The sequence below is a fragment of the Syzygium oleosum genome, unplaced genomic scaffold, assembly GCF_021117445.2.
Source record: "Syzygium oleosum isolate NSW1041296 unplaced genomic scaffold, Sole_v2.1 Sole_v2.26, whole genome shotgun sequence".
Lineage (NCBI taxonomy): Eukaryota > Viridiplantae > Streptophyta > Magnoliopsida > Myrtales > Myrtaceae > Syzygium > Syzygium oleosum.
In genome coordinates, this window is record NW_026607510.1 from 3,850,802 (window position 1) to 3,863,127 (window position 12,326).

The 12,326-nt window shown below is 41.1% G+C and overlaps 2 protein-coding genes across 3 annotated transcripts; both read left to right on the top strand.

Annotated features, from left to right (window-relative positions):
* Nucleotides 1-446: 446 nt before the first annotated feature.
* LOC115682028 (uncharacterized) lies at nucleotides 447-4,912 on the top strand. Its single transcript, XM_030606163.2, has 3 exons — nucleotides 447-968; nucleotides 1,320-2,736; nucleotides 3,433-4,912. The coding sequence occupies exons 1-3, from the start codon at nucleotides 587-589 to the stop codon at nucleotides 4,583-4,585; spliced, it is 2,952 nt and encodes a 983-aa protein (XP_030462023.1). The 5' UTR covers nucleotides 447-586; the 3' UTR covers nucleotides 4,586-4,912.
* Nucleotides 4,913-7,419: 2,507 nt separating this feature from the next.
* Nucleotides 7,420-10,751, top strand: LOC115681991 (probable mediator of RNA polymerase II transcription subunit 26c). Of its 2 annotated transcripts, none has more exons than XM_030606102.2 (9): nucleotides 7,420-8,347; nucleotides 8,466-8,537; nucleotides 8,646-8,728; nucleotides 8,863-8,939; nucleotides 9,068-9,117; nucleotides 9,221-9,254; nucleotides 9,372-9,493; nucleotides 9,784-9,877; nucleotides 9,989-10,751. In XM_030606102.2, exons 1-9 carry the CDS (start codon nucleotides 7,958-7,960, stop codon nucleotides 10,096-10,098), a joined length of 1,032 nt encoding a protein of 343 aa, XP_030461962.1. In that variant the 5' UTR covers nucleotides 7,420-7,957; the 3' UTR covers nucleotides 10,099-10,751. The 2 variants fall into 2 exon arrangements, with proteins under 2 accessions (XP_030461962.1, XP_030461963.1); XM_030606103.2 differs by having other exon boundaries at nucleotides 7,421-8,347; nucleotides 8,469-8,537.
* The last annotated feature ends 1,575 nt before the right edge of the window (nucleotides 10,752-12,326 follow it).

Consider the following 12,326-nt stretch of genomic DNA (forward strand, 5'->3'; position numbering starts at 1 on the left):
TGGTCCATGAACTTTTAATTTATTCAATGTGATCCCTAAACTTTAACATAATGTACAATATGATCCTTGCACTTTTAATTCGTTCGATATGATCCTTGAAATTTTTGTAAATATATCATCTAATCCTTGATTATTAAATTCATGCAGTCCATATATTTTGAACAGGTACTGAAAATTCAGAGACCGCATTGCATATTAGGCTAAAATTTTGGAGATCACGTTGAATAAATTAAAAGTTCAGAGATTGCATTACACATTGGGCCAAAGTTCATGGACCATTTTTGTCATTTTCCCTTCCAAGAATAATTCAAATTACCTGCTTTTCTAAAAAAAAATTTGTACTCAAACATATACACCATATGGGTGCACGTGCACCTCACGTGAGCTGGGGGCACTTTAGCGAGGGTTTAAGCCGAATCCCTCCTCCTCGTCTCTTCTTCTTCCAGGGTATAAGCCAAGAAATGGTTGAAACCCAAGCGCAATTCCTCCTTCCCATGGAGCTAGAACCTCCAAGAAACTTCACAAGCCCCTGTTCTTCATCCCACCGCAAGAATCTTCAGTCCTTCGCCGCTCCTCAAGCCCCGCCATGAATTCCCTCCGCCCCAGAACCCTGCCCCCGCCTCCAAGTTCGCCTCCCCTGTTCCTGAGAATCTCCCGTTTCTTGGCATCTTCTTCGAGCTATGGCCCGCAGCATTCGCATTTCGGGCAGAGCCCGGCGTCGTCGTCGAGGCGGGACGACGACAGGTCGCGCGGCGTGAGGGTATCGGTGTGGTGGGACTTCGAGAACTGCAACTTGCCGGCCGGCGCCAACGTGTTCAGGGTGGCGGCCTCGATCGCCGCCGCAGTCAGGGCGAGCGCGATCAGGGGCCCGATTCAGATCACGGCGTTCGGCGACGTCCTGCAGCTCTCGCGGTCGAGGCAGGAGGCTCTCTCGGCCACCGGAATCAACATGACCCATGTGCCTCACGGTTTGTTTTACCTGTTCCTTTCTCGATATTAGGTTTCGGACATTGTCTACACCACTCGAGCTGTCTAGTTCACTGAAACTTCAGTTGTATGATTATGGTGCTAAATTTTAGTAACCACTAGAGTGGCAAGGCTTTTCATATGTTTATTGATGAATGTGCTATCTGCCAGTTCGTGGGTCCTGTAAATTATTGCGCAACAAGGTTGATTGGTACTAGTTGGCTTGTGATGAATGGGAATGTTGGCTTTTGTAACTTCATCACTGGTGTTAATCCTACTAGGACAACATTCGGTAGATTGTGTGTCAAGAATTGATCTGAATTCATCCACTCTGTAACCATTTGGACTTGCAGGTGGAAAGAACAGTGCTGATAGGTCTCTCCTTACCGATCTCATGTATTGGGTATCACAGAATCCTCCACCAGCACATCTGTTTTTGATATCGGGTGATAGGGATTTTGCCAGCATTTTGCACAAGTTAAGAATGAGCAACTACAACATACTTCTTGCGAGTCCAGAAAGTGCCCCCCCTGTTCTCTGCAGCGCTGCTAGTATTATGTGGCATTGGAATTCTTTGGTCAAAGGGGAAAACCTTACGGGAAAGCATTTTAATCAGCCTCCTGATGGTCCATACGGTTCTTGGTATGGTCACTGCAAGCTTCCTCTTGAAGACCCATTTGCGGTTACTGAACAGCCTCGCTTGGGGAGTGAGATCTTGCCTCGCGCAGTTCCTCAGGCAGTCATGAGGCAAATTTGGAGATTAGTAAGGTCAAGTCCGAAAGGCATTCCAATTACAGAACTGCGTGCAGAGCTGGGAAGAAGTAATCTACATTTAGACAAGGACTTGTATGGCTACAAAAAGTTCTCACAATTCCTTATGTCTATGCCGCACATCATAAAGCTTCACCACCAAGGTGATGGGCAATTCTTGGTGCAGGCAGTTACCAAGAAACCTCAATCATCATTAAACTCCATTGTGGATCCATCTACAAGGTCCATAACTGAAAGTGGAGAGGAGGGATGGACAAGTTCAGATGCGGATGATGAGTTAATGCATGCCAAAAGAGCTGCTGTTCAGAAATTACCACCATCTGAGCTGAATAAGGATCTGACTTCAGATAAGGAACCACATCGGACTTCTCCTGATGCACATGTGGCAGTACCTTCTAAAAATGTCGGTGAGCAACATTTAATTGATAAGAAGGACCTTGAGATGCCGACTAGACATGCTGCATTATCTGAAGTCACAAATTCAGATGCAAATGAGGAGTTAATGCAGGCCAAAAGAGCTGCTATCGAGAAATCACCACCACCTGCACCTAATACAGATGTGACTTCAGATGAGGCACAACAGGGGCCTTCTCCTGATGAACGTGTGGCATTTGCATCTCAGCGAGACTCTACATCTGTAGCTGGTCTTTTCAAAAGGTTTTGGAAAAGATGGTTTGGTGTCGAAGATAGCAGTTCAACTAAGAATAATGTCAAAATGTCAGACTGCACTGCTTCCCATTGCTCCAAGGAAATGAGTAATGGTGCACGTGAAGAATGTTCTACTCCCAGCGATGATTCAGGTGAGGTGAAAGATGAAGAGAAATGTCCAACCCAGGTTGCAGAGCCAAATTGTCCACCATCATCAGCGTCAACCAGCAATCAGTCAGCAAAGGGCAATAACCACTCAACAAAGGGCAACATTGATACACTTTGGAGTGATGATAAATCATCTCCGAGTTCAGCCAAAGGATCGGCTACTGTCGGCAAGTCTAGGACCAGGTGAATGCATTTACTGATCTATAATTATTAAGCTGCCTCATCGTGATGACGCTCTGTTAGCCTGCATATTTACCTGTCCAATTAGTTTCTTGGATCCTCGTATTGCTATAAGCAGTATTGGATTGTAGATGAGCGGAAACATTAACTCTCCATCTATATGAATTGCAACTTTCTGCCATATTATGTTCTTATTTTTATTTTCTTGTCAGTTTCTTTTAGGATTTTGAGATGTTTAGCAAACAGGTCTTTCAAAGGGCCTTTTGTCCCCCTGACTTAATGCTATCAGATATCATATTAGATCAGATAATTGAACTAATGAGGCTGATAACTTCCAGCCCAGGAGTAGCAATAACATGTCCTTTCTAAGAAGAACAGCGTGATTTGTGTGATCTCTTTTGTTTTATCTGTGGTTAATCCATTCTGGTTTTGAACTTGAATCATCTTGGATAAAAACACATAATTTGTTTGACTGATTCAAGATTTAGGGATGGTTTTTATATGGCTTTCTATCATGAAATTGGATTGCGGAATGATGAGGAAAGGAGAATCCTGTCATTGTCTTTTCAGTGGTCTTTTCTATGATTTTTCTCAGTATAAAATTGTTTGCTTTCAAAACTCATATCTCATCTTAACATTTAAACTTGCAAGAAAAATTGTTAGTCAGACTCTCACACTGTTCATTTTTAATGCCTGAAGAGAAATGGTGCAAAATCTGCAAAAGGACAGACTGCCAGCAGCAAAATCTCTCAGCGAAAGTGATCTCCTCCATTTTGTCGATCTGTTGAAAGTGGGGCAGAAATCGGTTGAAGAAGACCCATCTCAAAAGCTGCTTTTTAAACCTTCTGAACATTGTTCCCATGCTTCAAGTCGGCTGAGCTCTTTCTTTAAGGGGAATCCATCATTGCACACGGAGTTACAGAGGCCGTTTGAGCATAATGGAGAGAAAAAAAATCAGAATACTGACGGTGGAGTTTCTCCCCACGTTCTTAATAAGAGACCCATTGACCAGTCGAGAAATAAGATCTTAGCCGACTGTCAGAAACTTGTAAATGAGATACTGAAGCAGTATCCTGGAGGATATGATATTCGCCCTTTCAAAAAGCTGTTCCTTGAGAAGCATGGTTATCCTCTTGATCCACAGAGACTTGGCTGTGAAGAACTGACATCCGTTTTAGAGATGATGGCTGGAGTGACGGTTGAATCTACTCATATTTATCCTTCTGGCAAAGCCTTAAAATGTCGAAAGATGGAAAGTGCCAACCCCAATAGTCATTCAAGCGATCCCTGTGGCTCAGTGGGTAGTTTGGATATTGAATCGTGCAATTCATCAAAGAAGGACGATTGTGTTGACTCTCCATGGGAGGAATTGGGGCCCGTTGCTGATGGAGTTTTCAGCGGAAATGACCTTAAACCGGGACATTTTACTAAAGGAGATGCTGTTGATGTTGATTACAATCCTGACCTCTCAGATAGTGACTTTTTAGAATTAGAAGATGAGGTTAATGCATCTGGAGAAGAAGCGGGTGGAATGCAGAAGGAGGACACGGTGCACTCCTCACCATTCGAAGAAGTGATCAATTCGTATTACACCGGCAAGAAAACCGATAGTGAGAGGGACAAGTCGACTAGTACGGATGGCATGTCTGATTCTTCCTCTGATATAGCGCAACCAACTGATCCATCAGGAGGCACGCAAGGTGAGGCTTCCTTTCAATGTAGCAATGGGAAGAGAAGGCTTGGAAAGAGCTATAGTTTTGTTGCAGACCCGGATAGGAAGCTTGAAAGCAGGCCATTTTATGGCATTTTGGATAGCTTAGATAAGTCAAACGAGTCAAGAATGCATGGCTGAAAGAGGTCTTGGATACTTTAAAACGGTCTTTGCATCTCTGAGTTTTTTAGGTTACTCTCTTTGGGGGATCGACTCGGAACAAATCAGGCAACGGCCTTTGGCCGATGACGAGTCTCCGTCGGTCAACCGTCGACCATCATACACATTGGTTTTGTTCTGGATGAGCTCGCTCACGAGGCAATGGAGGACTATACATGGTCTACTCATTACGACTTTTTTTCACACATTACAACTTAGAGTTTCCTGAAAATATCATGTCTCACCTTCATGAGTTATTGTTATATAACCTTTATTAATTTTCGGCCGGTCGGGCCATTTTATTTTTTATTTTATGGTCTGAATAGTCTCTAGCAATTCTGTTCGTGGCGACTTGCTAAATTTACCTTTTATTTTTCCAAACCTTGCGGTGTACATACTTTCGAGTATTAACGCTTGAAATATTCAGAAATTCTTTTCAAATTTTCGAAAAAATCTTTGAAGTTTGGCAAGGAAATGAGAAAGTTACCTTTTGACATTTTAGATGCTCCGATGGACAAATCACTTTGTGGAACCATCTTTGGAGCAATGAACACAATCACATTGCTTTCTATCCGAATCATATTTGATTGTTTAGGCTATGGTTTTAAATTAAAAAAAAGGATATGGTGTAAAAATATAAGCTCCCCGTATCGATTGGCTGCGGATAGCGTTTTGTTCTGGACTGAATTAATCACAGACGCTTTGTCCGAATTTGGGTTTTTCGAGTTGGGTTTTTCGAGGGACCTGGTTCTAATCATGACAATACTGTACTGTATGAAACTTATCTGGTATCATCCTCTTCTGCCTGCAAGTGCCTCGCAAATGTTACTTGTCCTGCTTGCTTATGAGGCCTGCTAAATACAATGTGGCATTGAAGTTAGTTAGTTGAGGCTCTGTTTGTTTCGTCAAAAAATAAACGAATGATTTGGATGTTTGAAATAATTAGTTAATGAAAAGTGTTTTCATTATCGACAATAATTTATATTTTGATATTTTCATGGACGATGAAAATAGTTTTTAATTGTTTATTTTTGTAAGTGATATAAGTGATCAGTTTTTAGGAAATATTTTTCAAATCATTTATTTTTTACGAAACAAATGCACCCTAAGTGATCAAGATAAGTATTTCAATTACGAGGCCACAAGTAGACCACGTCGCTATTCCTGTTTGAATATATGGATTTTAAAACCAAATTTGTCAAGTCACATGCTTTATTATACATTATAAACTATGTAGCATTGTGTGCCACTTTATTAAATTTGTTCACTATTTCCCTCGCAACTCGTGACGGTATCCGGAGTCCAAACGATCTGTTTGTTTTGCGAAAAATGAATGATAAAATAAAATATTTTCACCATTCACGAAAATGATTATATATAAATTGTTGTTGGTGATAAATATATTTCTCACCGACTAATTATTTCAAGTGATATAAGTTGATATTTTGAAAAATAACAAAATAATTTTCCAAAATATTCATTTTTTACGAAATAAATAGAGGCTTACTTTAATTTATTCTCACGCTATCTAGTCATTTCCGTCAATTATTATTATCTTTAGTTTGTGAAATGAAAAGGAAGCATTAATCCTCCCTCTACGTTGAGCATTCTCCGAGGGCCATTCTACCTTTCTAAACAAAGTTTAGAACCGGTTCAAAGTACTCGAATAAAGCCGACGATTCACAACATAAAACAGGAACATTGGATCGATCAGGTTCGTCCATTCTTTTTATCAAGCACTTACCGGTCCGCATGTGAACTGACTTGGAACCGATTGGGTAAGGCCGGTTCGATTCGGTTTTCAAATTGAAGCGGCTCAGCTGCTCAAGCTTAAGCACTGTATCCTTGCTAATCTCAATCTTAAGGTCAAATTGGAGAGGGACAGAGAACTGGTGATGAATCCATAAGATCACCGCGGGCATGGTTCATGCTCATCCCTCAACCCAACCCAATGGACAGTGGGAAAAAGCAAATGGTCCATGGTTGGGGTTGGTACTGGTGCCAGTGGTGGTGCCGGTGTCGGTAAGGATATAAAAAGACACCTTCAAATCAAACCCACTACAACCCAATATTCCATTACATTGCACCCAAAAAAAAAACGGAGGATAAGATATTCATGCACTGCCCACAAAAACTATAAAGAGAAGAATAATGCCCTTGAAAAAACAAATGATCAAAACAAGACAATATTCCAACATAAAAAGACTAATTTCTATTATGTTCTCCGAAACCAAATCTTAGTTGTCTCACATGATTCTAAAGTGTGAAAACCCCAAGCCCCCATCATTGACCAAGTTCTCCTCTCTCCTCCTTTACTCTTTGTCCATTGATCTCCTAAGCCACAACAAACCAAAAAATCTGCTGCTGGGGCCACGTGGACTCCCCTAATCTTTATTTATCTATTCTATATGTTCCACCCAGAGAAAATATATTATTATATTTGGAATACCAATTTATTCCTCGAGCACATAATAGTCAATTCAAATACTCCCTTTTCTTATCGCAATTCGTGTATCTAATATTCTGAAAATCGATGCTAGCTATGTTTAATCGGTGTCTGAAAATACTCACGATCAGGCTTCTCCCGAACTCGTCTGAAATTTCTAATTCTATCGCATTTCGCGAGTTTCATGGTATTACTCGTAATATACGATTTTTTCCTAAACTTTTCTTAAATTTATTCCACCTTAATTGGAAAATGTATGATGTGATATGCTTAACCAATGAAATTTTTGCTATTAAAAAGCCCTTCTTTTTTTTTAAGAATATACCGTTTTTTGTCCCAATCTTGTGAAAAGGGGAAAAAAAAAAGAAAAGAAGAAGAAGAAGTCGACGCCATTATTCCCCAGATCAAGAAGCCGAAACGGCAAAAAGCTGACGATGCATCGTACCCATTTCCCGACAGTTTCCCAGTCCAGCGTTTCCTCGTCTCCTCTGATTGCTTCGCTCACTTCGACTCTCGAACGATAGTTCCAGGGGAGCGGTCGGGGTCGTTGGTCAACGCGGAGTCAGATCTAGATCTTTGACGATTTGGGGAGGGGGGGTGCTCTTCTGATCGTTGCGGCTCTTGATCGTTCTTGGGTTTGCAGCAATTTTCAGCTCCGGGAATCTGGAGGGTACCCCTGTTTGTGAGCACACCCTTTGTTGATTCGGAGTTGGGTTCTGCTTCTGTTTGTTCTTGTTCTGTCGAGCATGGCAGATCTGGGGATGGGTCGTCGTAGTCTGGGAACGCGGGGTTCTTGAAATAATTCGACGTCGGGGAGCTGCGGATCTTCTTGTTGTTGAGAGAGCAGGCGGGTTGGCAAGAATTGGGAGGTGGGTTTTGGTTGTTCCGATCGTTTAGGGGGTTGTAGCATGGATTTGGATGACTTCAGGACGGTGTTGGAGAGTTCGGGTGTTGATGTCTGGACGTTCATCGACACGGCGATAACGGTGGCTTCGTTGGACAGTTTCAATGAGCTGAAGAGGAGGAGGGATGGGATTGTGGAGCGGTTATATGCGGCCACTTTGTCTTCGAAGTGTGGGAACTGTCAAACTGATGGTGCGGCGGATAGGCCTAATGGGCACATGATCAGGAGTTCGGTGCAAGAAGAGAAGGCCAAGGGTCGGGAAGGGAAGGCGAATTCGCCCTCCACGCCGCAATCAGCGGACACGAACGACGAGTTGGACCCGTTCGGGGGTTTGTTCGATGATGAGCAGAAAAAGATCCTCGAAATTAAGAGGCATCTTGAGGACCCTGATCAGGTCTTGTTTCGTGTTGTCTGGATAAATTTCATATCTTCATTGTGGTTAGTTGCTTTTTTCTGTCTTTGAAGCAGAGGGTTTAATTAATTTCTATGGCGTTTGGTTGGCATCTGTTTAGCAGTCTGAAGATTCCCTGGTTGAGTTGCTTCAGAGTCTAGCAGATATGGACATTACATTCCAAGCTCTGGAGGTGATTATTGTGGAATGCTTATTGGTATCCCGAAGGAAGAAAAAAGGGACAACTTTTATAATCTTTCAGTTTGGTAGGAGTAAATTTCCTGCTTGTTGTGGTTGGTAGGAAACTGATATCGGAAGGCATGTAAACCAGTTCCGGAAGCATCCCTCAAATGATGTTCGGCGACTTGTGAAGCATCTCATTAGGTTGGGAAACCAGTAGTTTGTAACTTTTGATGTTTTTGACCAAAAACTTTATCGGCCTTTAGGCCGAGATGGAATGATTGTTTCGAGCAAGTTCTGGGCATGTTGGGATGTTAAATTTGGTTTTTGTATTGCAGGAAATGGAAAGCAATTGTGGACGAATGGGTAACTGTGAATCAGCCTGGAGAAGTTGCCTCCTCCGCACTCTTGGGAGGTAAAAGATTATTATCTGTTTGAGAAAGGAAACAATTTATCTTCCTTTATTGCAAAGAGCAACTGAATACAACTCTGATGATGCTATACCACAAGCTAGTTGAAAATTGTAATTTGACATTCTGGCAGCTGATGGAGACTCGCCCCAGCAGAAAGTTCCACAGAACGGTTACTCCAAGGTGAAAGAAGTGTTTCCAATTATTATTTTGGTCCTTCCTTTGTGAAAATTGTTGAAACTCAGTTTTCGTTTTCGTTCTAATTCTTCGTTTTTTTTTTGCCTAGGTTCCTGAATTTGGACACTCTCCAAATCCGCAAAGTGAGTTCGGGCTTTGGAATCTGATTCAGAGACCATTCAGTTCATTCTAACTCTATAGTGATCGTCAAGATGAAATTATCTTGTCTGATACTTGTGTTCTCCGTTGGCTGAACACAGATGGAAGTTCTGGCTCGGAGAGAAACTATTCAGAGCCAGAAGCCAAGGCCAAGATGGTAGTGCGCAAGGAAACTCCGTCTAAACCACACCCACCAGTTTCAGCATCTGCTTCTGCACAAAATGTAATGATCCAGTTCTCTTGCCGAATTACACTTCCTAACATGTTGGCATGTCCGCCTTCCGAGAGATGCAACCTGTGAATAAATTCATATCGAGCTGTTCAAACGAGAGGCTCTTACGATATCTTGATGTGTTGTGGCAAGCCAATTAGGTTTGAACAAAGTAATTGCATGTTTTAAAAGACAAGCTGCTTTAGTACAGAGAACTCGTGGGCATATGGTATATGGGCTCCATAGAAATTTTCTCTATTAATATTGTATTGTGATATTGATCATTTTCTTGGAATTTACAGAGGCAGAAGGAACAGAAGGAGAGCAGCTTTGATGCTGAGAGGCTGGCTTCAGCTAGAAAAAGGCTTCAAGCAAATTATAAAGAAGCTGAAAATGGTTGGGTTTTACTTGGAGCAATATGAGTTTTTCTGCGTCGATCTTTTCTCGTTTAATCGGACTCGGTACTGATTCGTTCTGCTTGCCTATTGCTGTATGTTCTTTGTGAAGCTAAAAAGCAAAGAACGATTCAAGTGATGGACATTCATGAGATACCAAAACCCAAGAATGCCTTCTTTGGAAAGAACAAAGCTGGTGGTTCTCAGGGGAAGCACTGGTGATATGAATGGCAGACATCACAGAAACAACAATACAAGCTGAGAGAAGCTTTTTGCTGGAACTGGGAAATCCGAAACCCCTTTCTTCCTTAAAAAACTATTTTTGGGCCCTATAAATGACAACATTTTCCTCATATTTCTTCCCTATTTGAGGACCGAAAAACCCGAAACTCTGATTTAAGAAAGTATAATTTGCAGTTTGCACTGTGGCTTTCTTATGAAGTTTGTCCTTAGCCATCTGTGTAGGAGATGGGGGTTTTCCTTGAAAAGTTTCAACTTTTCCCCACAAATTTCTCAAACCTTTTGCCGTTGACGCTGGCCGTTCAAGAGGGTTCACTGTGTTCTGAGATTGTTACTAGGCAAAGTTTCTTGGTAGGGTGACGGTCTTCTTCCAATTTTTTCTCTGGAAAAATACTCCAAGGTCTCGAGTCTGTTAATCAGTTGTTTTAATGCAAACAAGGTTTCTGCTCAATTATCTTTCGATTGAAAAGGTAAAAAAAAATCTCGTTTTGACTTTAGGACAAGCCAGTTGCTTGCCTTAGGTCCGGAAGAACTGCATGATGTCTGGGAAAGAAAGAACCCAGGAACTGTAAAACACTGTTATAGCTCCAATATTACGCAACTTATGAAGTTCCTATTGTCTTCTTCCCTTATAATATATTCAGAGACATAGAAGTAAAGAGCGTATAAAGCTCAACATGTCAACTTGCAAAGCATGGTCGAGTTCACAACTAGCACTTGGCAGAATCAGGTTTAGCAAGATCAAGATTGCATTCTTACCGATAGTTTGCTACTCTTGCAAGTATTTTTCGGGGTCGGTACAACTAAATCAAGAAGTCAATTAGTGGAAATTCATTTGAGAATCGGTTAACTCGTAGAATTTCCGATAGCGCTCGCCTGTTTCTATAAGCTACTTTTGAATTCTACCTACGACTTTCCTTCTAAATTCTGAAAATAAAAGACATTATGTGAATCTGCAAAATTCGTAAAAAGTCATATCCGATTCTATCTGTTGATGTCTGAATAATTTGCAAGGTTTAGAGATATATCAGATTATATCAAAGTTAAAGAGTGAGTTTTGCAGAACATGATTGATAAATTTATTGACAATGAATGACATATAGCAAAGCCCGGGAGCAAGCCCAAACCAAAGCGAAAGGAAAGGCAAATAGCAAGCATGAAGTTTGGTTATTGGGTTTCCTAAAGTTTTTTTATGAGCATCGTGAGTCGGTTCGGCCCAAGAAAACAGGCAGAGTTAATGTAAGTTTCCTTTTCCACTTTGAAAATTAGCAAAGGGTGGATAAGGACGACCGGCATCGACTTTCTCCGGACGTTATCATACGTGTCTCGTACCTGTTATGGAATGCTTAAGTTTAATTACACTAGCTCATTGCGCATGCAAAGTTTTTAACTATACATTTTACAGGTGATGCTTAATCTTAAGTAGACATGGTCTTATTCATCAATTTAGCTTATCTGATGAATCAATATAAATTGGGCCTGGATGACAGTGCGCTACAAATGGATGCATCACATAAAATGTTGATGCCATACCTTTTTTATTCGAGAAAATATTGAAAATGTACATGACTTTTCACCTCTACTATGGTGTGTCCTAGACGAAACATAGCTCATGTAATGCAAGTTGTGAGCAGATATATGGCCGATCTAGGAATGAAGTATTGGGAAGCTAGAGTGGCTACTAAGATACCCAAGAGGCACTTCATGTATGGCACTTTGTTTAATGAGATACAATATTACTTTACAAGCCTTTGTCAATGCAAGTTTTGGTGATGACATGGACAAAAGGAAAAGCACATCAAGTTATGTTTCTACCTTAGGTCGCACTGCAGTCAATTAGATGTCTAGACTTCAAAAGTGTGTCCCTCTCAACTACTAAAGCGGATGATGTTGTTATATTTGAAGCTAGTAAGGAAATGATTTGGTTGAAAATTTTTCTGAAGAAAATAGGCAATGAGCAGGATAGTAGTATACTTTTCAGTGACAATCAACTACTATGTGTCTTGCAAAGAATCCGACATTTCATTCAAGGAGAAAGCACATTTAGTTGAAGTATAACTATGTTCGTGAGTTGATAGATGATGGGACATTGTCACCAAAGAAAATCCTTCATGTGAAGAATTGAGCGAATATGTTAATCGAAAATGCTTCCACTGAGAAACTGAGACTATGCATTGCCTCAGTTGGCGTCCAGGGTTAACCATGAAGAG